Here is a 27,483-nt window from a genome sequence, read left to right as displayed (position 1 = left end):
GTTGGCTACTTCAAACAGAATGAGTGACACACTCACAGACCATTTTATTTATCATGAGGTTTCATTTGGGGGATATATTTGCAAAGTTCTCAAACTCATAAGGGCTTAGCATTACCTATGCTGAATATAAAGTCTCCATCCAAGCATTTCTTTGACTTGGTTTTTGCAAAATACATTTCAGTCTTGAAGCCAGTGAGCTTCTCATGGTTCGGAATTGTTATGTTGCTTCAATGTGACAACTCCTATTACTATCAAGCACCTGGGAAGAGATTTAATTTTAAACTGTGAAATTATAATTGCTTCTCTTGACTGTAGGTTTATGGCACTGGGTAAAGGCTACGGTGTGACATTGGGTCATGTTAATTTTTCACAATTCATAGAACATTTAGATAGGAATTAGCTTCTTGCAGGAATGGTGACAATTACTTTATCGACAACTTAGCCACACAATTACTAACACATTTACGGTCACAAAGTCCAACCAATATACTCGATAGCTTTAATGTTGAAAATGAAAGCAACAGAATCTAACACGTCCTACATCACAATATCTTTACAGTGCAGGAAGCGGCCATTTGGCCCATCAAGTCTGCGCTGGCTCATCAGGAGACCAAAAAATTGATGATTGCTAAAGGTCTTGCTCTTGATATGTGTTTTCATAAAACTTAGGGAATTGGGGTTTGTTTACTTGTTTATTTAGGGGCTGGCTTATCAGTTTGATTTTCAAAGGCTTGGATATATAATCTGGGTTGGTCTGTTCTGAACATTGCTACTTCGATTGTGGATAAATACTAAATCAGAACATATAGATTTACAAGTGCTCACAACCATCTTAGGATATGTGCAAATTAATGGTAATGTTATTTAAGATTTATGCATCACTTTGAGACTCAAATTTAGAATTCCCATCCGTGTGTGAAAATACCTCTTTAGCCTCACCCCTCTCCAGTTCTGTAACCTTCCTCCATCCAAGAACTCTGCATTGCTGGCCTCTTGTGCATCCCCAATTTCCATTGGCTCTTCCTTGGTGACCCTGCCTTCAGATGCACAGCCTCTAAGCTTTAAAATTCCTTCCCTGAAGCTCTCTGCCTCTCTCCATATCTTTGTGATGCTTCTTAAAACCTATCTCTTTCACCAAGTTTTTGATCCCCTGTCCTAATATCTCCTGCAGTATCTCAGTGTCAAATTCTGTCTGATTATGCTCTTGTGAAACATTTGGAACATTATACTATATTGAAGGTACTTTATAAATGCATATTGTTGTTGAGGCTTCAAGTGCACATCTTCAGGTGTGAGTGCAGTCACCAGCAAAATGATGGTAGGATTGTACACAGCTCGCCTTCCCCACAACCCTCTCCTCCCACAACACAGAGGCTGCAGAGCAAAGGAGCTTACTGTTTTTGGACCAGAGCAGTTTAGCACAAAGTAACCTCATAAAGCTGCCAGCCGCTATTATGCATAATTTTTGTTAAAGGTGATTTAATTTTTAAAATTTTCCATTCATCTGTCTTCCTGTTTTTCTTTCCTTCCCCCCATTGTCCTCCGCAAGATTAATTAAGCCCTACCATTCAACACAATGTGCATCACAGAGTGACTCTAATGTGTCAATTTTTGGTTAAATATTGTAATTGCAGGACTATGGGAAAAGGGCAGGAGGTTGGGATTGATGAATAGCTCTCCCAAATAGCTTGCACAGGCATGATGGCTCAAAAGGCCTCCTTCTGCTCTGCATCATTTCAGGACAATAATGAATAAAAATTAATGTTAAAAGATAATTTTACTTTTAACTCTGTTGCAGCATTGGAGACAAGTGTGCTGCTGGCGATGGTGCCCTCATACTGTCTAGCCAGAGGGAAAAATATTTTGAATAAATCAGCATTGTTAGCTGCCTGGCTAGTTTCCTGGTAAATTTCTTCTGTGATTATATTATAAAATCAGCACATTTTAAATCAACCGTCTGACCAAGTTTAGGAGATTGTAATGACAAAGATATACTTCATGTGACAATTGCTTCCTCACAAATGGTCTATTAATTTTCATTAAGTATCATATCCATAGCATCAAGATCCTATACTGCACTGTATCTATTAACGGAAGTCTATTCACTGTCATTCCATCAGATGAAAATTCCCTTTAATACAAAGTACATAAACACAGGCAATGAAAATACACCTAGATGGTAAAGCAGGATGATGACAACACACCTGGGACAAGTAAACACACATACCAAACACAATTTAACAGCATTGAAATTGCAAAATGCAGCCTGACCCTGTTCATCTGGTTAATAAAAATCTAATTAGAAGCAGTATAATTAAAACAATGGGAAAAAATTAATTATGATCATTAACTGTGTTCTTTGACTTCCAAACCCAGCAGGGTCACAGGACTGTGCCAAATGACATGTGTAATATTCTATATAAAGTAGGATGGTTCATAAAAGCCATGTTTTGGTCTAACAGTAGAAAAAAATGTTTGAGGTGCCACACATTCATCAGTTCACCCTGGGCTTCAACACTGTAAACAAAAGCTGACAGACTTGCCGCTGTTTCTATGAAAGTTTTTACTTCGCCAGTGATGAAGGTCATGCAAGGTGACGTGTTCCTTGTGTCTGCTCCCACTGATATCACTTACTGTAATAGTAGGTATTGGTACGATGTTTTGAGAATGTAAACATCTGAAGAGACTAGAATTGCACACACAGCAAGAACAGAGAAGTTAACAGATTAGCAGCTGCCCAGGGAACTGTGCAAATCACTGATATTTTATTGAGTCTTGTACATTTAAAATCTCAAACATGAACACAGATGATTTTACAGTGTGAATAAAAATACTCTTTTCATTGGCAAACAAGGTACACATGACTGCATGATCTTGTATTGCAAGAAGACATGTAAAAGAAGTAAAAATGTTACCAATTTGCCTTAAACAAGGTAAAATTAAATAAAATGAAAAGATCGTCTTCAATGTTCAACCACACATTCAAGTGTCCTCAGTATTGTGTGCAAATACTGAGACCATATTTCTCAGATCTCTTTTTAGGTGGAAGGTTGCTTAGTTGACATCAAAGGACCTATCTGAATATCGCCATAGTTACAGCTGTTATCACTGCCAACACAGCCAGGCTAACAGACACTATCTTTACTCTTGGGCCTTTCAGGTTCCAAGGCAACAGGCTTGCACTGAAGGGCTTCTCACTGCTGTAATGTGCAGGAAGGGCTGTGCCATTCTCATTCAGGGTCTTGATTTCCTAGATATGAGAGAGACACAGAGAGAGGGATTATTTTAATGTTTACTTGGTGTCACCATTTATAAGTATCACTACTGAATTTGAATAAGCACAAAAGATCTAACCCCATGACTGAGCAGTCTTCAGAACTAAATCACATTACAAATGCTGTTAGGTTGTATAACTTCAGATTAGAAAGCTAAATTTATCGATCTTTTCATCAAGCTTAGTAAGATAATGCATATATTTTACTCCATCATAGGTCACCAGTTATTTCCTTATTTTTGTATTCTTTACATAACTTATCACATTTTAGAGTCTGCTTTGGCATTCTTCACCTAAAACAGGAGCAGTTAGCACCATCATGATGACACCAGATCAACCAGAGCAAAATAAACTCAATTAAGCATGAAAATTGAAAAATGATTTGTAATTAAATAGCACCTTTAACATAACAAAACACCCCACGGCGCTTCACATTATAAAGCAAAATTTGGTACTCAGCATGCAGGGAGATATTAAGGCAGCTGACCAAAAGTTCGTAAAAGAATTAATTTTAAGGAACATCTTAAAGGAGGGAGAAGTAGAGACAGAGGCATTTTTGAAGAGAATTCCAGAAATAGAGTTGCAAACACAGCCACCAATAAAGAACAGGGATATTCAAGAGGCCAAAATTAGAGGATATCTCGGAGGGTTGTAGGCCCGGAGGATATGACAGAAATCAGAAGGGGCGAAGCCCCAGAGTGTTTTGAAAACAAGAATAAGGATTTTAAAGTTAAAGCATTGTTTAACTGGAAGCCAATGTCGGTCAGTGAGTACGGGGGTGATGGATGAATGGCACTTGGCCCAAGTAACCTCTTTCAGGTGTAACATTTCTGAGCACAGTTAAATACTGGTCAAAGCAATCATAGATTATGGTCTGCAGTACATATTAAAGAGCAAAAGGGGAGAAATCTGTAACAAAATCCTCTGACTTCTACTCCTTATGCCGAACAGATACCCAACATGCATTTGCTTTGTCCTGAAAGAGAATTTACTTATTTCAGTTGATAAAGTGAATTGCTTCTTCTGTGAAGTGAAGGACCTCTAACCTTCATTGTTTCTTTTGTCTATTTTAGATGATACTTTTGGGATTTGTCCTCTTTTACTACTTTCCCATTCTTATAAATCTCCTTTCTTACACCTTTCCTGTCTGTTCTTGTTTCTTGCTGAACAGTCATGGTACAGAAGGAACTGGAAGAGGAGCAGCACTGACAGCAGCAGCAGCTTCAAACTGTTATGGTCCCAAATATGAGAATACTGGACAAGCTTAATACTTGTTAGGTTCTGGCTTAATAGACCATAATCACTTAAAGAATGTAACACAATGGAAGAACCAAGGGTTAGAAATAAGAAGCAGACCTCAAAGATTAAATTGAAACACCAAAAGAATCTTTAATATACAAACTTGAACAAAACAAACAAGCAATAACGACTAAATAGGTACACTGCTCAGATAAGATAATGATTCTAAATAATATGAGCTTCTACCTTAAACTCAATCCAACAGACTTAACCCAACTCAACCTTTTTACTGTGGCTTACACTCTGATTGGCTTTTAAATATATTCATGCTCTGGGAGGTAGCTCATTTTGCTCTGGGCAGAATAATACAGGAGGAATGTGGCACGCCTCTCCCGGAAACCACGTTGGTGTGAAGCCGACCGGCTCCATGCCGATCAGCCCAGCAGCAATTAAGTGCTGCGGGGCTCGTTAATGAGGGCCAAATGGGAATTCTGCTCCCCCTGGAGCTGCTGGCCAATCCGATTGGCTGGCAGCTCCATCAGTCCTGGCAGAACCAGAAAGGCATCAGAGGCAGCTGCTGGGACTGCAGCTGAAGAGAAGAGCCCAAGGCTTAGGATCCCTGGAGCAGGAAAGTCTAGAGTCTTAGGTTGGCAGGGTTTAGGAGTTAAAAAACAAAAAAACTGCAGATGCTGGAAATCCAAAACAAAAACAGAATTACCTGGAAAAACTCAGCAGGTCTGGCAGCATCGGCGGAGAAGAAAAGAGTTGACGTTTCGAGTCCTCATGACCCTTCGACAGAACTTGAGTTCGAGTCCAAGAAAGAGTTGAAATATAAGCTGGTTTAAGGTGTGTGTGTGGGGGGGGGGGGGGGGGGGGGGGGAGAGAGAGAGAAGTGGAGGGGGGGTGTGTGGTTGTAGGGACAAACAAGCAGTGATAGAAGCAGATCATCAAAAGATGTCAACAACAATAGAACAAAAGAACACATAGGTGTTAAAGTTGGTGATATTATTTAAACGAATGTGCTAATTAAGAATGGATGGTAGGGCACTCAAGGTATAGCTCTAGTGGGGGTGGGGAGAGCATAAAAGATTTTAAGATATTTAAAAATAATGGAAATAGGTAGGAAAAGAAAAATCTATATAATTTATTGGAAAAAAAAGGAAGGGGGAAACAGAAAGGGGGTGGGGATGGGGGAGGGAGCTCACGACCTAAAGCTGTTGAATTCAATATTCAGTCCGGTTTGGTCTCCTCTACATTGGAGACACCAAACGTAAACTGGGCAACCACTTTGCAGAACACCTGCGGTCTGTCCGCAAGAATGACCCAAAACTCCCTGTCGCTTGCCATTTTAACACTCCACCCTGCTCTCTTGCCCACATGTCTGTCCTTGGCTTGCTGCATTGTTCCAGTGAAGCCCAACGCAAACTGGAGGAACAACACCTCATCTTCCGACTAGGCACTTTACAGCCTTCCGGACTGAATATTGAATTCAACAACTTTAGGTCGTGAGCTCCCTCCCCCATCCCCACCCCCTTTCTGTTTCCCCCTTCCTTTTTTTTCCAATAAATTATATAGATTTTTCTTTTCCCACCTATTTCCATTATTTTTAAATATCTTAAAATCTTTTATGCTCTCCCCACCCCCGCTAGAGCTATACCTTGAGTGCCCTACCATTCATTCTTAATTAGCACATTCATTTAGATAATATCACCAACTTTAACACCTATGTGTTCTTTTGTTCTATTGTTGTTGACATCTTTTGATGATCTGCTTCTATCACTGCTTGTTTGTCCCTACAGCCACACCACCCCCTCCACTTCTCTCTCTCTCTCTCTCTCTCTCTCCGCCCCCCCACACACCTTAAACCAGCTTATATTTCAACTCTTTCTTGGACTCGAACTCAAGTTCTGTCGAAGGGTCATGAGGACTCGAAACGTCAACTTTTTTCTTCTCCGCTGATGCTGCCAGACCTGCTGAGTTTTTCCAGGTAATTCTGTTTTTGTTTAGGGTTTAGGAGTGTTAGGAGGGGCAGTTGGGGAGTGGGTGGGTTTACGAGAGGGAGCGGGTAGGAAGAGAGTGGAGGGTTGCCTTGCAATTGGCAAAGGGCAGCCCCTAAAGAGTGAGCCCCCCTCTTCATTCGCATTAACCATTTGAGTTTAAAAGTCAGGCTTCCTGCTCATGCCAAACTGGGCATGGGCAGCATATTATTAGGTTCAATAGGTTTGATAACAAGCCTAATTGACCCTTAATTGGTCATTTAAATATTGTGAACAGGCTGCCAATTTTGCTATTATGGGGGTGAGCAGGAAGATGGTGGGTTGGGTGGCCACCCTATTTTACATGCCCCCTCCCACGCAGGAAGTACACCCGCAGGGGGCATGTAAAATTCAGCCCCCTGGGTCTGGCTACACAGGTTACAGATCAGGTGTATGATATATTTCTACCAATACGACCTTAACGCTGACAGTCACACGTCTTGACCCACCAGACACACGTAGACACTCCCTTGGCATCTATTCTGTAGCTGGACTTTTCCCCTCTTTACAGAGCTATTTAGTCCTATCCAATTCTCTAGAACTGCTTTTTTTCTCTCTAAACATACAGAACTGAATTCTCTGGTTAAATACAACAGGCTGGATGTCTATAGCTTTAAGGTCAGCTTCTCTTGCACGTAATCCTAAAAAAACCCACTAGTTTTCCTTTTAGAGCATAGCTCCACCCTCAGCCATTTTCTCCACAGCAACCTCAGGGCTTTCTTGCTTCTAAAAGCCCCTCAGCTGGGTCAAAGGTTCAAGCATAGTTTGTAAAAACACACAGGCATAAAGAACCAAACTGAAAGTAAACAACCCCCAATTCACCTTAAACTGAAACCAAAAAACTTAACCCTTAATACAGCTGTACTAACCCTTAATATAGTTAATAGTTATAACAAGGCTGATGAAACCATCAGGAGTGAATCACCAATGCCAAAACACCCTCAATATGTAGGGGATAAGGGTAGAGAAGTACATGTCTAATTCAGGCAGTGTTCACATCCATTCAAAGCAACCCACTACACTACAATTACAAGAAAGATTTGCTGTCATATTCCTCTGGTCATACTGCACTGCTAGTATCAGCAAAGGTCTTAACTTTTATATTACTGACACTATTTGCTCCCCCATGGCCAATATTTACAATATTAGTCAATTTGCTATTCGGCGTTACACTGAAAGTTATGATTCCATATTGCAAGACATAGTCAATACTCCCAGGGGTGATAAAGCAGGCAAAGAACAACTTTTACCACATATCTCCTTATTCATTGCATTCATGTAGCCATTCAAACACTGCAATTTAGGGCAGTATTTCAACTGTGAAGGTTTTCATTCCCTCATTGTACAGGTGGTTTGTGATCAACAGGAGTGGATCATATTTGTTGGCTCTTAATTACCTGACAGTCTACCTGACACATGCATCTCACAATTTTGTGTGTCTCTTCTTTCAATGGAGGTGGTAGGATAGAATAATGCCTTTTCTAAATAGTGCTCAATTATCTACTGAGGAATTCTGGTAAAGGGATGGAGAATCATAGCAAGGATTATTAGCAGACATTCAGAGTTTCAAGCGATGCCTTTGATTCTCAAATCGGCTGAGGGTGCCTTACAATGTGTTGCTTAAGGTATTGATCTGTGCTACACAACAGTGAAAAGGTATAAAGCCTCAAACTGGAGTAGATCACAGATGAGAGAGATGATAAGACTTTTGTTGGGGCTGGAAAGCTGGTGATAGTGGATTGGCTACTTGTTGTATTCTCTGTCTCACATTCTTTTCTATTGTTAAGTTTTCCATCTCTCTCCCAAAAGTCATATCCCCACAAGTGGGCCAGGAAGATGTACTTATCAGGTCTTTATCAGTAATTCTTTTGCTTATTTAACCATATGCCTTATATCGTACAACACAACTGGGAACTAACATGACACAGTGACCATCAATAGTAATATTCTGTCGATTGTAACCTTCTTTCCTGGAATTTTGACTTGACAAAAGCCAGCAGTGGTCTATTTCCTGCATTCTCCCTATTGATCTTAGGTTTGAGAGAGTTGTCCTTTGTTTGCACTTCTCCATACGTTCACCCTGGTCCCCCAACCGCTCAAAGCCCATTATTTGTTGGTAATATTTGTTGACTGCTGTAGAGTTTTAGGTCAATCAAAGCTAGCACTCTCCCTGGCACCCGCTTTTCATTTATGACATCAATTATATATGTAATCCTCAAGGCTTCCCTGACAAGTGCACAGCAAAGACAGGTCAGTAAAATTGTGGCTTAGTAAAGAAATCAAAAGGAACTAAAACAGAGAAATCTACAGCCCTGTAATTAGCATTAGAGGAAACCAAACCAGTAGACCCCTGGGGTACACCACAGATTTTCTGGTTACATCATTCTGACAGCCAGAAGATGGAATTGTCCAAAAGAGTAGATTTTACAAACTCTACGATGAACAGAATAGCACAAACCAAAATTGAATAATTCCTTCTTGATGTTTTACAGAAAAAAGATTGTATTCTTTCTGAAACCAGGATCTGCCATTTTCTTTTCTTATTAGTTCTAGCAAAGGAGCATCCCTTTCCAATGCTTTTCTTTTACTGATATGTTGAAAACCAAGATTTTTATTCATTGAATTCCAAACGTATTTTTGTTATTATATATTTATTCAACTTGTAAACAGGATTGATTTCAAAATTGAAATGGCTTATTTTCTTTCACTAGCTTTCCACTAAGATCATAAAGGGTCAAATCTCTGCGTGAACTCACAGCCGGTCTTTCAACACCATCACTCTTGTGTAAGTTTTAATGGAAGAATATGTCATTACCTGAAGACTAATTTGTAATTCTGGTATTCTGCTGTAGACTGGGGCATAAATTACAAGATGTCTCTTTTAGGTTGAAGAAGAATCTCCTGTATTATTTATATATGCTTAAAATTTGCTATATCTTGGAATTCTGGCTTAAATGCCTAATTGAAGCTGTCCAGCAGACAAGCAATTTCTGCTAATTAACAGGTGCCACAGATAAAAGATATGAAGATAGAATTTAATAGAAATTCAACCATTTACAAATTGAAATGCTACTAATTACACAATGGACTGGAGCCGACTTAAGATACAATTAAATGACCATTGGATGAAGGTACTTCTGAATCTACTGATGTCCAACCTACAAAGGCTGGATTGTTAATATATTATCCTGCCTGAAACTCCATTACTTAAGAAAAAAAGTGACAAGATGTTTAGTGGAAACTGGTCAACATTTTTGATTTTTCTTCAAATAAAGCTTTGATTTAAATGCAGTTCAGTCCAATGCAGCAAGAGTTTGTGCCACAACATTTCAGTTGCCAATTTCCCACACTCAGCCATGCTATCATGGTATGGTATTGAATACAAGCTCATGTTTCCCTACCAATAAAGCAAAATCAGGAAAATCACCATGGTCCTCCACTGGGCTCAGTGATCAGCTTCAGAACAATATCAAGAGAGGAAAAAAGTTGCCCACTCACCATCTTGGCCAGGGGTAGTGTATAGATATTTCAAAAAGGAAGTCATAAAGAGGAACTGCCAATGTAGTTATTGGCCAGAAATTTCCCTGTTGGGCGGGGGGCGGGTGGTTGTGCAGGGGCGGGCACGAACCCAATCGGCACCCTCGATCGGGGATGCGCCGCCATTTTATGTGGGCGGGCCAATTAAGGCCTGCCCAGCATGATGCTTGCCCAGAAGTGCTGAGCGCTCCCTGTGTGGGTGGGGCAGATTCCCTGAGAGGTTCCCTGTGGTCTTTCGCACGCATAGAGATCTCCCTGAGGCACCTCAGTGCCTCAGGGAGATTTTTTTCAGTGCTAAAGTTTTAAATCAAGGTTTTTAACACTTTTAAAACATGACACTATCACATGAGCTGGGACATGTCAAAGAATAAATGTATAAATTTTTATTAGATTTTAAAACACTTAATGAAACCTCAACCCGCCCATGGATGAGGTTTCATGAAAAACGCGAAGGCCGCCTAGGTTCTTCGCCTGCCCGCCAACCTTAAGTTTGAATGGGCAGCTCATTAAATTGAATTAATTAGGTTTTAAATAGCCTTAACTGAAAATCTATATGACGCGCAGTGAGGTTGGGACACCCGCCCAATGTCACCGCGCATCATTTTACATGTCAGCGAGTGGGCCCCACCCCAACTTGCAAACCAGAGAATTCTGCTCCTTCTCACAATATTTTTGTAATGACACATTTAGACAAGATTTACACTGTTGTGCATATTTGTCAATCAAGGAAAATAAAAATTACCAAGCATTTAATCATGAAAGTGGTGCCTAACGTAACTTCCAATTTTGTTTTGGAATATGCAGGTGATTTGTTTAATTGTGCACCCATTTTAAATTATTTTGCATTATAGCACAGATGCGGTAATTTAAAACCGATGACTTGTGCTCGGCCAGGGTGGGAACTTATGGGTTGCCACGTGGCATAGAGGAAAATTGGTAGTGCCCACTCAAAAAAGAGGAATGCCACTTTCCAAAAGTACTTACCCAAAGCCATTTTTAAAATCAGAAAGCCACTCTTAAAAGAAATCTAATCCTGATCGTTAATGTGATACCCCTCTTGGGTTCCTTATTTTTAAATCTGAAATTCTGCATATCACAGCACACTGCACATAAAAACAGCTTCTCCCCTCCTTCCTCCAGAATTTTAAGAATTCAATATTCTCCCCTCATCAGATTTCTTTGGTCCATGGTCCATCTCTCAGACAAGCAATTGGCCATTACTCTGAAAATATGTTCCTGAGCCATCCATTTGGAAGTGTATAAGAGTGGCCTGGGCTAACTCTCATGCTAATTATGCAGCGCTTCCCACATGTAATGCCCAAGCCCAAGAACATGCTGTTTGAGGGAAACGCAAAGTCCAATTCTTCCATAACACAGATGACTTTTTTTAAAATTGAGAAACCCAAGTGAAGAGCCACAGCCATGGTTTACAGCATTACTGAGGTTGGAAGGATCAAGAGAGAATATACAATTCATTTGGGAATTAATGATTAGGTGAAGCTAATCTCAGATTTTGAAAGTTGAAAGATTGTGGCAGAAAGGAAGACTGAGGAAGAGAGGCTCTATCGTTTTGGAATCTTTGGCCAGGATTTTACATTGCTTGGGCGGGCTTGGCGGGAGCAGTTGGGAACCCAAACGCTGCCCGCGATCAGGTACGCACTGCCATTTTATGTGGGTGGGCCAATTAAGGCCCGTCCAGCGCAATATGCGACTCTGGCATCAGCGTGAAGGGGCATTCGGGGGCGGGAGCTCACTGTCTGCTGGGTCCAATGGCGATCCGGCGGCAGCCAATTCAGAAACAGCGCAGGCAGCCATGCAAAGGTTGCCATTGACTTAGAGTACCGTTGTCATGCAGAATGTGAGTGCTGAACACAGCAGGCGGGAGGGCAGTCGGCCCTGCGGTTTTCTGATGAGTGTCTTGCTGCCCTCCTGGAGGAGAAGGCAGCACGCCGGGATATACTTGCCCCCAGGGATGGGAGGAAGAGGTCCCCCACCTCACCAAAAATGCCTGGGAGAAGCTGCCATCCAGGGTCAGCTCCCATGATGTGGTGAGGTGCACATGGGTGCAGTGTTGTAAGCGCTTCAATGACCTTGTGTGATTGGGAAGGGTAAGTAATGTGTTGGCATGGGTCACTTAGCACAGCAGTTAGGAGCCGCCCCCCCATCCCCCGCCCAGGCCTCAGAGTTCTTAGAGTATGAGTGACTGGCAAATGTCAAGAAGGCAGCATCTGGGCAAAGGGTTGAGCCCTGGCTGCTTCGAATGAGTGTCTTGCGGCTCCAAGGTCACGAATCGGCTGAGCCCTGCAAGGTGTTCCTCAGGTGGGGTTGGCCAGGCTGCAATGACAATGTAGGTACAGGGTGTACTAATCATGCTCCTCTCTCCTTTCAGGAGAAGACCTCCCACAATAATGCTGAAAGGTGGAGGGTCACCCCACCTTCTAATCTTGTCCAGATATGAGCAGGAGAGGCACCATGCGCCTAGGTCAGAATGTCTGTCATAGCAACCATTCCACTGTTGTCTCTATATCGAAGTGAGCCTCGAACATGGAATCCCCATTGGTAACGGAAAGACGAAGGACCCTGATCCAGGTGCCAGGCATGCACAGTAACAGTGTAATGACTTCGACTGATGACATGTCCTTGTTCTTCCTTTCAGGCTCCCCAGAAGCCCTTCGGGTTCAGAAGCGTGAAAGTCCGCCGCTCACCCAGAGGACACAGACAATAGAAACGCACCAGCGTCACACCCTCTCAGCCAGGCAGGCACCAACACCTCGGTGGGCATTAGAGCGGTGGATAGTATCTTGGTGCACAGTGGTGAGGGCGCTTCACATTCACATGAGGTGCTGGCGGAGGCAGAGAGTGCCCAGGGTGCTGGCAGTCGGAGGACTGCTGGGGATCAGGAACGTGCTTAGTCGGTGGCTGATGATGTGCCTCTGGAGCCGTCCCTGAAGCAGCAGATGCTGGAAATCCAGCAAGATATGAGGGAGGGTCTGGTGAAGATGCATGAGAGAATGCGTGCCATTGTCTCTGTTGTGGAGGAGTCCATGCAGAGCATGAGCAATGCAATGACTCTCACTGGCCGAGCACACTGCCCCCTCCATGGACAGAGTGGCGACTCTCATGGAGAGGCTGTTCCAGGAGCTCAATCAGGGATTCCTGGGGATGTGCTCAGTCCTACAAGCCCTCACACCAGCAATGACCTCAGGTGGTCAGTGTGGGAGATGGATTGGGCACCCAGTATCCCAGCTAGGTGCCCATCCATCTATGGTGAGCAGGGGGGTCCAAAGCGACCTGACGTTGGCGCACGAGCTGCTTGTTGTCACTGTGGGCTCCTCTAAGGGCGCTCCCGATGAGGGCAGCAGCTCCTCCACCCCTCTGCCAGTGACTGTGGCATCTGACGAGGCTGTGGTGACTGGGGAGATGTCAGCTGTGCCACTGGCCGCTCCCTCCCAGTCGCGGCCAGCACAGGCTCCATGGGCCAGAGGATGCCCACCAAGGTCATCAAGGCCAACAGGACAGCAGAGTGAGCAGGCTGTCTCCAATGCCAGTGCCAGCCAGGGGGGAGCACCTAGACGTAGCATCTGCAAACACAAACTTAAAGCACCTTAGACACAATACAGGCTTATCACTGATATTTCCCCCCCCCCCCACCTTTTACATTAATTATTAGCAGGTGTGATGGAGAACACCCTTCCATTTAATTTGTTTTATGTATGTCATGCACCACACCATTAAATGTGTTTGTGTTCCACAAACCTCTGGGTGCTTCATTAGTTCTGCAGGTGAAGGGGAACCTATGATGTTATGAGTAACTTGTTTGTCATTGGGCTTTATTGAAATGGCACAGAGTGCATGTTGTTCACCAAGCAAATGTTCCTGTCAGGTATTGAGTATGGAGCCTGTAGCCCTGGCACGTGGTGGTGGTTCATCTTTGGTAGGCTAGCTGAAGGTGCATTGGGTGTCCCTGCTCCCTGGAGGTTGCCCAGGTCAACATCTATCCCCTAAGCGTTCTCCTGAGCGTGCCTGTCCTCAGACTCACTACTGGACTCATTGTCTGCTGCTAGAGCAGCTGCATCAACATCATCTTCCTCCACTGCAACCCCCCTTTCCAGCGCCAATTGTGGAGAGTGCAGCATGCAACCACTATCAGTGACACACGATCTGTGGGGTATCGCAGTGCGCCCCGACTGATCCAGGCATCGGAAGCGCATCTTGAGAAGACCGATGGTTCTCTCTACCACCGCCTTGTGGAGGCATGGCTCCTATTGTACTGCTGCTTGGCCTCTGTTCTTGAATGGTGAAGAGGCATCATGAGCCTACTTTTGAGGGGATAGCCCTTCTCTCCCAGCAGCCATCCATCCAGCTGGGCTGGAGAACTGAAGAGCCTCGGTACCTGGTAGTGTCTCAGGATGTAAGCGTCATGGGAGCTGCCTGGGTACCTTGCACAGATTTGCAGAATCTACATCCTATGGTCACATACTATCTGCATATTCATGGAGTGGAATCCCTTCCTGTTGATGAAGGCACCCGGCTCACCCGCTGGTGCCTTGATGGCCACGTGTGTGCAGTCGATTGCACCCTGGATGCGGGGGAATTCAGCAATCGCGGCAAAGCCTCTGGCTCACTCCGCCTGGCTGGCCTTGACCGTGCGGTAGTGAATGAAAGTCACCAGCTTGACACAACTGTGGACAGCTGATGGGGAGACTCCACAAAGATCACCCACTGAACCCTAGAAAGAGCTGGAGGCACAGAAGTTGAGGGCCACTGTGACCTTCAGCGCCAATGGCATGGGGTGTCCACCCATACTGTTGGAGCTGATCTCAGGGCCAATCATCTGACAGATGGAGGTCACTGTCTTCCTTGAGAGGCGGAGCCTTCTTTGACACTGCACCTCAGACATATAGAGGTAGCTGCATCGCCACCTGTAAACCCTGGCAGCAGGAGTGTCCCTTCCGCCTTGGACTTCCTGTTGGCTCTGCGCCCCTTGCACCTGCGCCTGTCCTCCCACAGGTCGCTCCCCTGGAGGCTGAATAGAGACATCTGACCTCCTCCCCCTTCTGGCCCTCTCTTCCTCTTCAGAGGAGGTGCTTCCAGCGGAGACCACAATCCCCATTCCCAGGGTAAGGGAAGGCTGTCTGAAACCTGGAAGGCCCCAAGTGTTATGACTCCTCTGGAGTCCTGAACTATTTCTGTCAAAGCAGTTCTGAAGTGAAATGAAGTTGTCCTGTTCACACAAACAAGCAGCAGTGAGTTATAATCTAAACTACCAACAACTTGTATTAGTGAGTCCAGTCACCCCTCTTGTCCCACCCCTTGGATGAGGTTTTTGAAAATGTGGCCTACCCGCCTGCTCGTTGCACCCGTGCGACGCCCTGAAAAATCACGTGGGCCGTGTAAAATCAAAGACAATTGGTGCCTCAAGGGCCTTAACTGGCCCATTAATTAATGGGAGGCGCGCCTCCATCCTCCTCTGTCCCACAAACAGCAATAAGATCAGTGATAGTTCATCTGCTTTTGATGGTATAGATTAAGAAACAATGTTAACTAGACCATTACGAGGCCTCCCTGCTTTTCTTTGATTTATGCAGTGGGTCCTTTTGGCACTTTTATGTTCTGCCAATGCCAACAGCAACCTCAAGCTAAATGTAAACCCACAAGGACTTGCTAAGAACGGGACTTCCTAACAGCCGGCCATAGCAAGTCCTGCACTTGGTAGGAGCACAGGTCTTGCATAAAATTAAGGCAGGACCTGACCCACTGGAACCAGCAGAAGAGGCCTTGCTCTAGTGTCTTGTCTAAAGGATTACATGCTTCACCAATGTTACATTTTTTTAACGTCACTCCACACTGAAGTGTCAGCATAGGTTTCAAATTCAAACTCTTGATAGGGGGTTTGAACCTGCAACTCTTGAATTTTGAGGTAACAGAGCAATTAAATGAGCCAAGCTGACTATATATAAAAAGGAGAAAAAGGAGGGTGATGATTATACTAAGAGAAAAGTTGGGCTAAGTGTCAGAAATAAGTCACCTATTGGATGACAAGCTTTTTCTTGTATCTTGTCCAGGAAAATGTTGGGTGTCGTAGAGATTTATAACAACGTAAGTAATCAGATAATAAACAAATTCCACTGAGAAAAATCTTCCACCCCTGTTCATTTGCAACTCATTTATGAGCAAGCTATCAGCTCAAGTGATGACTTTTGCTTTTTTACTCTGGGTCATTTGGTACAAAATGGAAGAGGATGCAATGTATTCCCTTAAATCACAAGCTGCAGTAGCATCATAATAATTCATGGAGAGAATTTCTACATTGATGGAGTTTGGTTGAATTACTTAGAATAACTTATATTTAAAGGTTTCATAAACAAGCGAAGCTCGGTATCCACACAACAGCCAGTTAAATCTCCGGGCAAGCACAAAAGTCAAGTCTTAATTTGTCACCAATTTCTTAACATACAAAAAAGTACAGCTGCCTTTGTACAATAATTAATTATGCCCATAAATCACTGAAGACCAGATAGGCACCCAACTTGAACAGAAGTGTGATAAGGAGGATATGACCAGATGCTTATGTATGCGCACATACACAAAACACAACAAATGAAAACTGAATTTTAACTAAGTGGTAATTAAATGAAGGAGCAATGTTCCTAGCATGTACTGGAGATTAAATTTACAAACATTATCCCAGATCTTTAATAAAAAAATCCAAAAGGGTATGGCAAACCCTTATTGTGACCGTAATATAAAAGCATTTTTTGCTTGCCTTCAAGTCAGTGCAGTTGCCTCACTGATTTAGATCATAGAATTATCAAAGCAGTGAAATTAGTCTGATGTTGTAAAAATACGAAATGTTTTATTAATAACTGACCCTCTCAGTACTCATAAAATTTGCATTGACATAGAATATAGGGGATAGGAAAAAAATTGGTAAGCGAAAGAAAACGGCACACAAAACACATTGTAAAATTTATCTTAAGTGGAAGCTCTTTGGAGAAAATATTGTAAAACTTATGGATCATTCTGATCAATTTACTAACTGAGAGGAGAGGATGATACAATGCCACTGACTTTAAAATAACCATTGCTTCTATTTTGCATTGGCCTTGCTTGTCTCCCTACATGAACTAATGTATCACAAGCAGAACATTCTTAAATAGTGGTGTGTGTGCCCACCTTCTGTCTCCAGTGATCAGGCATAATGGCATTTCACCAGTGACCAAGTAAGTTTATCAATATGCCTAACTAAGCTGGGCTTAGTTCCAGGTATGGTCCCAAATATGTACTGGTCAGTTAATCTCAGTGGGGACAGCAGTTCACTTGTGAAAAAAGCCATTGATACTGTGGATGATTGCATCAACATCATGGCCTTGATGGAAACCTGGCTGAGGGGTGGTGACACCTTCCCCCTAAATGAAGCCTCTCAACCTAGCTATATCTTCCACCACTTACCCTGTCAAGACTGCTGTAATGGCAGTGTGGCTGTTACTACCAAATCATACCTTGGCCTGAAGAGGAGTCATACGAACGCGAAACGTTAATTCTGTTTCTCTCTCCGCAGATGTTACCAGACCTGCTGAGTTTTTCCAGCATTTTTGTTTTTATTTCATATCTTGGTCTGTCTCTTTACTCCTCTAGCCCCTTATTCCTCCTTTGAGAATCTCACCTTATTCCGCCCCTCACCTCTTAAAATTCTCATTTTCTACCGTCACCAAAGCACTGTAAAAATGTTCATACTGAGATATCTTCACTGCTTTCCTCATTCAGCCTCTACGACTTCTCATTCTTGGTGATGTCCAGCTCAATTCATCATGCTCTCTCTCCTCTGAGTTCAGTGTCCCCTTACCCTCTCTTAATCTGACCATCCCCCATGAAAACTTGTCAACCCATATACATGGTCACCCCTTTAACCTTGCCATCCCATATGGCCTTGCTATTTCCATCGTATCAATCAGTTAAGGTCATCTCTGATCACTTCCCTGTATCACTTTCCATCCATATCCCCCGAATGCTTCCCAGTCTGACTTCCTTCTGTGTCACCCCAATTCACTTCCAAATGCACTTTTAAAATTATTTTCTTAAAAATCCCAACTGTCTTGCATTTGATCCTTTGTTCATCATGATCTTTCTGCAGCTACTGATATACTCAATAAAACCCTCATCCTCACTTTTAATCCCATCGTCTCCATTAAAATTCTATCATCCTGGTCGCTTGTCTTGGTACAGTCCTCATCGCTGCTTCCTTAAGTCCAAAGATCGCAGACTTGAATGGAAATGGCAGACAACTGGTTCAGCCATTCACTGTCAGAGGTAGATAGACCACATAAAGTCCTATTGTGTTCTGCTCTTGTCTGCCAAAACTGCTCACTACTCTAGGGTCATCCTGGAATGCAAAGATTGGTTTCTGTCTCTCTGCTACAAACCATCCTTTTAACAACCACTACCCACCCCCCTCCGCAACCCCCCAACAAGTTCAAGGACATTTTTGTCACCAACATTGAGACCATCCGATAAGTTGCTTCTGTATCTTCCCTCATTTCCACTAGACCATTGGGCCAAACATCCTCTAAAGTTCCTTCCTGGCCTAGGCTTGAACTAACATTTTTGTCTCATTTCTCTCCTGAAATGAAATTCACTGTAGTCCCAAAAGACCATAGGTATCAAAGAAAGACGACGGGTGGTGAGTTTAACCTGAGAGTCACCACACCTCAGGCGAGAGGCAAGGTTGAGAAGGTGGGCCTTCATGGATGACCTCAGCTGGCACAGGAATTGAACCTGTGCTGTTGGCATCACTCTGCATTACAAACCAGCCGTCCAGCCAACTGAGCTAACCGATCACCTGATTTTCTTTTCATTTCAGGGACATCTTTGTCACCAACAAAGATGGTTGGAGACCATCTGATAAGCTGCCTCTGTATTTTCCCTCACTTCCACTAGCCCACTAGGCCAAATGGCCTCTAAAGTTCCTCCCTGGCTTAGCCTTGAACTAGCATTTTCCTCTCATTTCTCTCCTATCTTCCTTTATGCCCTCACTGACCTCATTTTATGAAACCCAGCTCCTGCTCTCTTGACCCAATTCCCACTAAATTGCTGACCACCCAATTTCGCTACCTGCTTCCCATGTTAGCTGATATTGTTAGCGGTTCTCTCCTTAGGGTCGGTTCCTCCCTCCTGCAAATCTGCTATTGTCATCCTTCTCTATAAACCACCCTTGAACTCCTCTGTCCTTGCAAACCACAACCCCATCTCCAAACTCCCTTTCCTCTCTAAAGTCTTAGAACATATTGTTGCTTTCCAAATCCATCTTTTCCAGAATTCCCTCCAATTAGGCTTCTGCCCTTGCCCAGCACCAAAACGGCTCTTGTCAAATAGCACACATGCAACTGTAACAAAGGTAAACCATCCTTCCTCCTGCTTCTCAAACTATCTGCAGCCTTTCACATGGCTGACCACACCATCCTCCTCCAACACCTCTCCACTGTCATTCAGCTGGGTGGGAATGTACTCACCATCCTTGCCTATCTAATTGTAGCCACAGAATCACCTTGCTGACTTTTCTTACAACTCCATTACGTCTGGTGTCTCCCAAGGATTTCTCCATGGCTCTCTCGGATTTCTCATTTTCATGGTGACATCATCCAGAAAATACATTGGCGGTTTTCACATGTACGCTGACAACTCCCAGCTTTACCTCACCATGGCCTCTCTCAATCCCTCTACTGTCTCTAAATTGTCAGACATCTTGTTTGATATCCAGTACTGGATGAACACCAAGTTCCTGCAATTAAATACTGGGAAGACTGAAGCCAATGGCCAGAATTTTTCCATAGGCGAGTTGGGGGTGGGGCCCATTCGCCAACACGAAAATGATGCGGGTTGACATCGGGGGGAACCCCTGACATCATCCCGCCCCATTTAAATATTCAGGAAGGCGGACGGACAGCGAAATCAGCTGTCCACCCGCCAACCTGTTAATGGCCAATTGAAGCCATTGACAGGGTAATTAAGCCAATTAAAGGCCCTGCCCGTCCAACCTTAAGGCTGGCAGGCAGGCCAGGAGCCCCAGAGGGCTTCTGAAAAAACATGAAACCTCATCCACTGGCGGGATGAGGTTTCATGTCTGTTTTAAAAAACTTGAATGAACTTTATGTGATATTTATTAACATGTCCCATCTTGTGTGACATTGTCACACGAGGGGGACATGTTCATTTTTTTACTTTTCTATTTTTTAAGTTTATAACACTTTCAGTGCTCTCCCTGAGACAGTTGGGGATTCCCTCCCCCCCTACACAGGAAGCACATAGCGCTTCCTGTCAGGTGGCCCACTGGGGCGGGCCTTAATTGGCCCACCCACTCAAAATGGCGGCAGGGCCTGCCCACCAATCAAGGGCAAAATTCTGCCCAATGTCTTTGGTTCTTGCCACAAATGCCATTCCCTAGCTCCGACTCCATTCCTCTCTCTAGCAATTGTCTGAGGCTGAACCAGTCTGTTTGCAATCTTAATGTCAAATTTGATACTGAGGTGAGATTCTGACCATGTCCACGCCATTACTAAGATAGCCCATTTCACCACTGTAACACTGCCCAATTCTGTCTCTGCCTCAACTCATCTGCTACTGAAACCGTCATCCATTCCTTTGTTACCTCTAGACTTGAATATTGCAATGCACACCTGGTTGGAGATGGTGGGAACATCCCTGCATAGTCATAAGGTATAGGCAGGCCCAGCTCTGCTTCTCCACCCTCCTGCACACCCCCAACTGCCCCCAATTGTCAAAACTACCCTTGGCACGATCAAGACTCATATGAGCAATCGTTTTCTTTATGTAAGCTGGTTATACTTAGCAAAATCAAGACTCAGAGAGTGACTCAGAGGGTCAGCAGCATAAATATATTTAAGAAAAGTACATGAGGGAGAAACTAATAGAAGTGATATGGTGGGAGGAGGTGTGGAGCATGAAGACCAGTATAGGCCTGTTGGGCTGAATGGTCAGTTTCTGTGCTGTAAAATTATATGTAAATTCTGTGTGTGCATTATAGATTACTTAAAATTTACATATCTACCTAACAGTTGCAAATTTAACATAATGTAATTGCATACTTAGAAAATGTGAAAAGCAGATCCATAAAATTGAAAAAAGGGAAGAGATGATGAGAAAAAAATATACTGAACCATACAGTAATCCTGACACAGCTGGTCAGGACACTAGGACAATGAAATCAAAAAGCAGGACATCTGCTTATCTTGTCATTCTGATTACTAGACTGGGGAAAGTGTAATAAAAACATTCTCTGCCTCACATGTCTGTATTTGTACTGTAGGAGTACAAACGGGACATGTGCACTCACTCTAAGCAAAGTTTCTGGATTATTTTTCGAAATAGTCATCTCCAGATGTTTCCTTTTCAAATACAGTAGTTTTCTTATGTTGAAAAGCCCACACAACCAAGGGGCAAAAATCCAGCAAAATAAATTAGTTCAGAGTCTGGAAAGATACATCCTGTTACATTCTGGTGGTGTAACACTTAGCTCTGCCATTAGAAGAACTCTGCAGTTCACCAATTGCATCCAGTAACATAAATCAAATATTCCCCCAGTGCAATACTGAACAAGCCTGCATGTTTTCTCTGAAATGGATTGCCTGAACGGGTAAATGCACTGTGTAGCGCATTGGTACTGAGCTGAATGTTCTTAGTAGGACAGCAGTTGGACTGCTACACTCAGTCGGTCTCAGTGTCTTTGGGTTAGGAAGGGAAAGGCCAGCCAAAATGCCAGTTCCTGATCATTAATTGGGCATATTGGAAGTATAAGCATGTGAATAGGGTTGGACTTTGCTGAGTTGCCCTCCAATGTTGAATATATCAGGAACACCCTTTTACATGTGAAGAGCGAATATTTTGATGATGTACATAGAAGATTATTGGCAGCTATGAAACTGCATTTGAGTAAATAGAAAGTTGTGGAGAAATATGGGTACTTATCTTCAAGTCTTGTCTTGTTTTATTCCAGTTTTCAATTTCAGCCCAATGCGATAATCAAATGCAGTTAGCAGACTAAAACAGAGGCTACAACTAATGGAAAAATTAAGATAAAACTTTACTGAACTACAATGTTTGTTTGTTAGCTATATATATGAAATGTACTCACATGAAATTAATGTGCCATGTAAAACTGTGGTAGCCTCTTACTGTGTCTGAGTTTACCTATCATAAGGTCTGTATTGTGACAGGCTGGAGAGTCGAGTTTGCTGAGTTCCAGTTATGGATAACAAGAATCATCAATTTGTGATGCTGCGAGTTGAATTAGTTGGTGAATAAATGTCAGGGTATGTATTTGCATGAGCAAGTATATGACCATGTGACTAATTGCATGTGCATGTAAGAACTTGCAGATGCAACATTGTGATTAATCAGTCAAGTCTGGGGTAAATATCTAGCAGACAACTAGTTTAACTATCCATCAACAGATCTGGCTGAACCGTATCAAGCATTTTTGGGCCTCACACTCCACAGCCAAAACCACTCAGGATCTTCTTAAGAGTGTAACAATAATCCCTGGCTTCTTTTCTTTATGACTATCTCTTTTAACCTTTTTCCACTGCCCCTTCACCTTTATTTTCAACAAGTGTGAATAGCTCATGGACTTCTTCGTCACCAAGGTTGAAACCGTCTGTTCAGCTACTTCTGCTGCTTCATCACATCTCTTCGCTACCAAGCCAAACCTCTGCTCAGGTTTCTCTGTGCCCTAGCCCTGAACCCTTGGTTTCTCCCTGTCTCACATCTGCCCAATTCCCAGTGCAAGCTCACCTTGTCCAATGACATCCATTCCTTACTCTCTTGGATCCCAATACCATTAAGTTGATTTTTGAATGTAGTTGACTTCTGAATGTTAACTAGGCTGCAGTTTGCAGAAGCCTTGTCAATAGTTCCTTCTGGGTTTGTAAAAATTTAAATGAACCAGAATGGGGTTAGGTTGCATGAAGGTGATAGTTTATTCCCCTCCCTGACCTACTCCTGCTCATTGGCAAAGAGGGATGGGTTTAAAATCGAAGCTCCTCTCCTCAGATGGGATTGCCAAGAGTCAATATGGAGATGACGAATTGGAGGAAGGCAAGGCTAGATCCTTGGGAACTCCTGAGGTAATAATGCAAGGTGGGAAGAGAAGTCATTTCCTTAAATGTTCTTCCTGCAATTGGGCAGGTAGGAGTGTAACCAAATGAGGATAGTTCCTCTGTGCCAGATAATGGAGGATAAGCTTTGAAGGAGAGTGATGTGGTAGTGTCAAAGGCTGCACTGAGTAAAAGAGGATTATGTAGGAATAATACACAATAATAAAAATTATAAAAAATGTAATTTATGGCTTTGGTTAAGTCATTTCGATGTTGTACAGAGGGAAAACCTAACTGCAGTGATATAAACATGCAGTTGGGGAAAAGGTGGGCATGGATTAGGGAAGTAATAACATGTTCAAGGACAGTAAAGAGGAATGGGAGGTTGGGGATGGGGTAATAGCTTACAATGGCAAAGGGTTTGAGGGTGAGATTTTGTGGAGGGGGCATGATAGTGGTTTTGAAAGGGGATAGAGATGAGAAGATTTACAATCTCATTTAACATGGGGGCTGGAAGCCATTGTAAACTATTGCCCCATCTCCAACCTCCCATTCCTCTTTACCGTCCTTGAACATGTTATTACTTCCCTAATCCATGCCCACCTTTTCCCCAACTGCATGTTTATATCACTCCAATTAGGTTTTCCCTCTGTACAACATCGAAATGACTTAACCAAAGTCACAAATGACATTCTTTATGATTTTTATTATTGTGTATTATTCCTATGTAATCCTCTTTTACTCAGTGCAGCCTTTGACCCTACCACGTCACTCTCCTTCAATATTTATCCTCCATTATCCAGTACAGAGGAACCGTCCTCATTTGGTTACACTCCCACTGTCCAATTGCAGGAAGAGCATTTCCGGAAATGACTTCTCTTCCCACCTTACATTGTTACCTCATGAGTCCCCCAAGGATCTAGCCTTGCCTCCCTCCTATTTGTTATCTCTACATTGACTCTTGGCAATACCATTTAAGGAGAGGAGCTTCGATTTTAAACCCATTCCCCTTTGCCAATGAGGAGGAGTGGGTCACGGAGGGGAATAAACTATCATCTTCATGCAATCTAACCCCATTTCGGATCATTTAAATTTTTACAAACCCAGATGAAACCATTGACAAGGCTTCTGAAAATGGCAGCCTAATTAACATTCAAAAGTCAGAGCCCGATTACATCATTGGCACAATGACTTGAGCTTAAACGTAACTGGAGGTTCACAATATTTTCTGCCTGGCAGCAGGCTTGAGCAAGAACGTGCAAACTACCTGAGTACTGAAGACTAACTCCTTCTGGGACTCCTTGTGGGCTTGGAGAAGTAGGATTGCTACCCCCAGGCTTCTTGAGAAAGCTCTCCCAGTCTCAATCTCGGCCCCGATCTTCTGCTTTCCCAGATCAATGCCCCATCTTCTCCTTCCCCCTCTCCTCAACACAGCCCTGATCTTCTGCTTTCCTCCCTTGTGACTGATTGTCTTCCTCTTCCAGCCCAGAACTTCTATCTCCCCTGATTATAACCTGGAACTACTGCATTACCATCAATTAAAATTCTTCTTCCTTAAACTTTTTTTCTTTAATCTGTCTCTCTCTTAATCCTATCTGCGTCTGCAAATCTTTATTCTGTTTCATGGAGAGGATTTAAACGTGGTTGATATTTCCATTTTTTTACTTCCTGGTTTGCAGTCTACGTGTCTCAGTGACGATATTTCAGTCTAATTGGTTTAAGAGCTTCACTGTTGCTTGACTTGTTCACGGACTCCAAAGATCCTCTGAAGAGGATGTTGCAGTGAAACTAATGACAGATGAGCGGAAACTTCCACTGTCAAGCTTGCAAAAGGTCTCTGGGCAACTGTATGCGAGATGAACTAGGAAAGCAGTTCCTTTCTCTCCGAGAGTAAAAATATTTTACCCCCCTTAGTAGGATACAGCTGGTATTGAGAAATTGTTTAATACAGTCACTTGGCAATAGTAGTAAATGATAAAGAAAAATGCAATATATTAGACATCTAAAACATGGTATATGGGCTTAATGTTACATCAAATTATTGTGCCAACTAGTCTAGAATCAAAAGGAACTTGCTTTTATCGAGAATCAAACTGGCCAAATCCAAATGATGTTGTATCACATCACCTATGACATTCTGCATGCTATGCAAAGTCTCTTTGAAGAATGGACATAAAACCAATTACTTGCTCATTAACTTAAGTAAGTAAAATCTACACAAAGTAATCCTCATTTTTCTTTTGATCCATTATCTATCCTTCAGATTATCATTTGCAAAAGTTGGAGCATTGATGTCCTGACCCTAATATCCTTGTAGCAATTCATACAATTGTCCCAAAGTAATGCTTCCTCGCTAGGATAAAAAAAAATCTTGTACAGTAAAGAATGCAGTGCCTGAAAACAGGCAAGAAATGAAAATCTGCTGAGATGTATTGCTATTGATCCCTCTCTCTACTGTGATGGTATTCACATATACAGTAAATGTATAGCTAATTTTTCAGCAAATTGCACCTTTTCATTTGAAACCCAAAGACCTAGCAGGAGAATTCCATTCACACAGTGCCATTTCTAGGAGCGCTAATGCAGACTTGCCGTGAATCCCAAGGGGAAGGCAACACCACGGGCTCCTGCCTGCGAGGTCCTTACAACATTCTTCAATACCGAATGAATTACTCTTCCCTAGTGCTGCTAAAACTTTTAAATAAGCTGCATCAGGTATGTACCCTTCCCTCATGCTTCCCATGACTCTTGGCACTCATCTAAATTCAATGTTTGGAACATAGGAATAGGGGTAGACCGCTCAGCTGCTATTCTGTCTCCCAAGCCCATTCCACCATTCATTTAGTTGATGTGCATTTCCACTCCATCTTGGTTCTGTAACCTTTAATACCCACGCCTAGCAAAAAAAATCTATCAATCTCAATTTTGAAATCTTCAGTTGACCTAGCCTCAACCGCCGTTTGAATTCCAGATTTCCACTGTGTTTTGTAGCATTCAAATATAACTAAGATTACATTCCCTGTGACTATAACAATCCAGCTTATTGGTAAGCACACATGTAGTTGGTGGGAAAAGGGAGTTATTCACATCAACAGATGAGATGCAGATTCTCATGATGGGTTGCTACTCTTCAAAATGAACATCAGTGAAAGCCACCTTACAAATGATAATGGGATTTATTGAAAATATATTTCTTGACTTCAGCAGTCTGGCCAAATTAATTTCAATATCTGTTCAGGGCCGAACTCTTCCTTTTGGCTAGATGGTTCTTCATTTTCTTTTTAAACATAAAATGGCATTCCCTCTATTCTGCTTAGTAAGTGTTCCACTTTCAGCTCCTATGGCAATGATATTTTTCAATATTTAATGGGCAGAATTTTCCATTTGGCGTGTGGGCATGCGCCTGACATGCAGGAATGTTAAATGACGTGCGATGACATCTGGCACGCGTCCCGATGTCATCGTGAAGTCGCGTGATATTTCATTCAGTGGGTGCGCGCCTGCCGATAATTGATAGGCCTAGTAAGGCCATTAACCAGGTAATTAACCAGAGTTTTATGCTGCCCGTCCAACCTTACGATTGGTGAGCAGGCGAAAAGGCCAAGTGGCCTTTATGTTTTTTAGGAAACCTCATCCACCAGTGGGATGAGGTTTCCTAAAGCTTTTACAAATTAAATAAAAACATTTTTTGAAAAATAAGAACATGTCCCATCTCATGTGACACAGTCACGAGGGGACAGGTTTCATTAAATTTTTATTGTATTTACTTATCTTTTTAAAATAAAGTAAAGGCAGCTGCATGCTTCAGAGAGATTGAAGTGCTCCTTCGCACATATGCGCGGAAGAGCGCTGGGCTCATTCTCCCTCCTCCCCCCGCCTGCAAAGGGGCACTACCACTCGCGATCCATGCAGGGCAGGCCTTGATTGGCCCGCCCACGTGAAATTGCAGTGTGAAGCTGATCGTGGACGGCGGTCAGCTTCCCGACCGCCCCGCCCGTTCCCGCCTGCCCGCCCGACGCATGGAAAATCCTAGCCAATGTGTTTATTCAGTCCACGCACTTGTACTTCTGGAGATCTGACTTATTTTCTGACCAAACATGTCTGCATTTCTGAAAATGCTAGTTTTCTATTTTGCAAATATCAGCTTGTTATCAACATAGTTTACAGCAAAAGCTTTGAAGGTTATCAGATTATAAATTACCAAAGTCGCAGTCACTAAAGAAATACAAAACTTCTTTTCATTAAAAAAACCTATCATATTAATAGCTATCTACAAGGCTATTTTAAT

At 42.9% G+C, this 27,483-nt stretch overlaps 1 protein-coding gene across 5 annotated transcripts in view; it reads right to left on the bottom strand.

The window, feature by feature from the left end:
* Positions 1-2,743: 2,743 nt before the first annotated feature.
* The window catches only part of cdkal1 (CDK5 regulatory subunit associated protein 1-like 1), a 923,378-nt gene continuing 898,638 nt past the window's right edge, over positions 2,744-27,483 (bottom strand). For all 5 annotated transcript variants that reach the window (XM_041184180.1, XM_041184181.1, XM_041184178.1 and 2 more), the window contains one exon: positions 2,744-3,250. In XM_041184180.1, the coding sequence (XP_041040114.1) occupies positions 3,074-3,250 (177 nt within the window). In that variant the 3' untranslated portion in view covers positions 2,744-3,073. The remainder of the gene's footprint in view (positions 3,251-27,483) is intronic.

This window comes from Carcharodon carcharias, chromosome 3 (assembly GCF_017639515.1).
Source record: "Carcharodon carcharias isolate sCarCar2 chromosome 3, sCarCar2.pri, whole genome shotgun sequence".
In the NCBI taxonomy this organism is placed as follows: Eukaryota; Metazoa; Chordata; class Chondrichthyes; order Lamniformes; family Lamnidae; genus Carcharodon; species Carcharodon carcharias.
The sequence above is the reverse complement of the archived record's forward strand: the minus strand, read 5'-3'. Positions and strand labels throughout refer to the sequence as shown.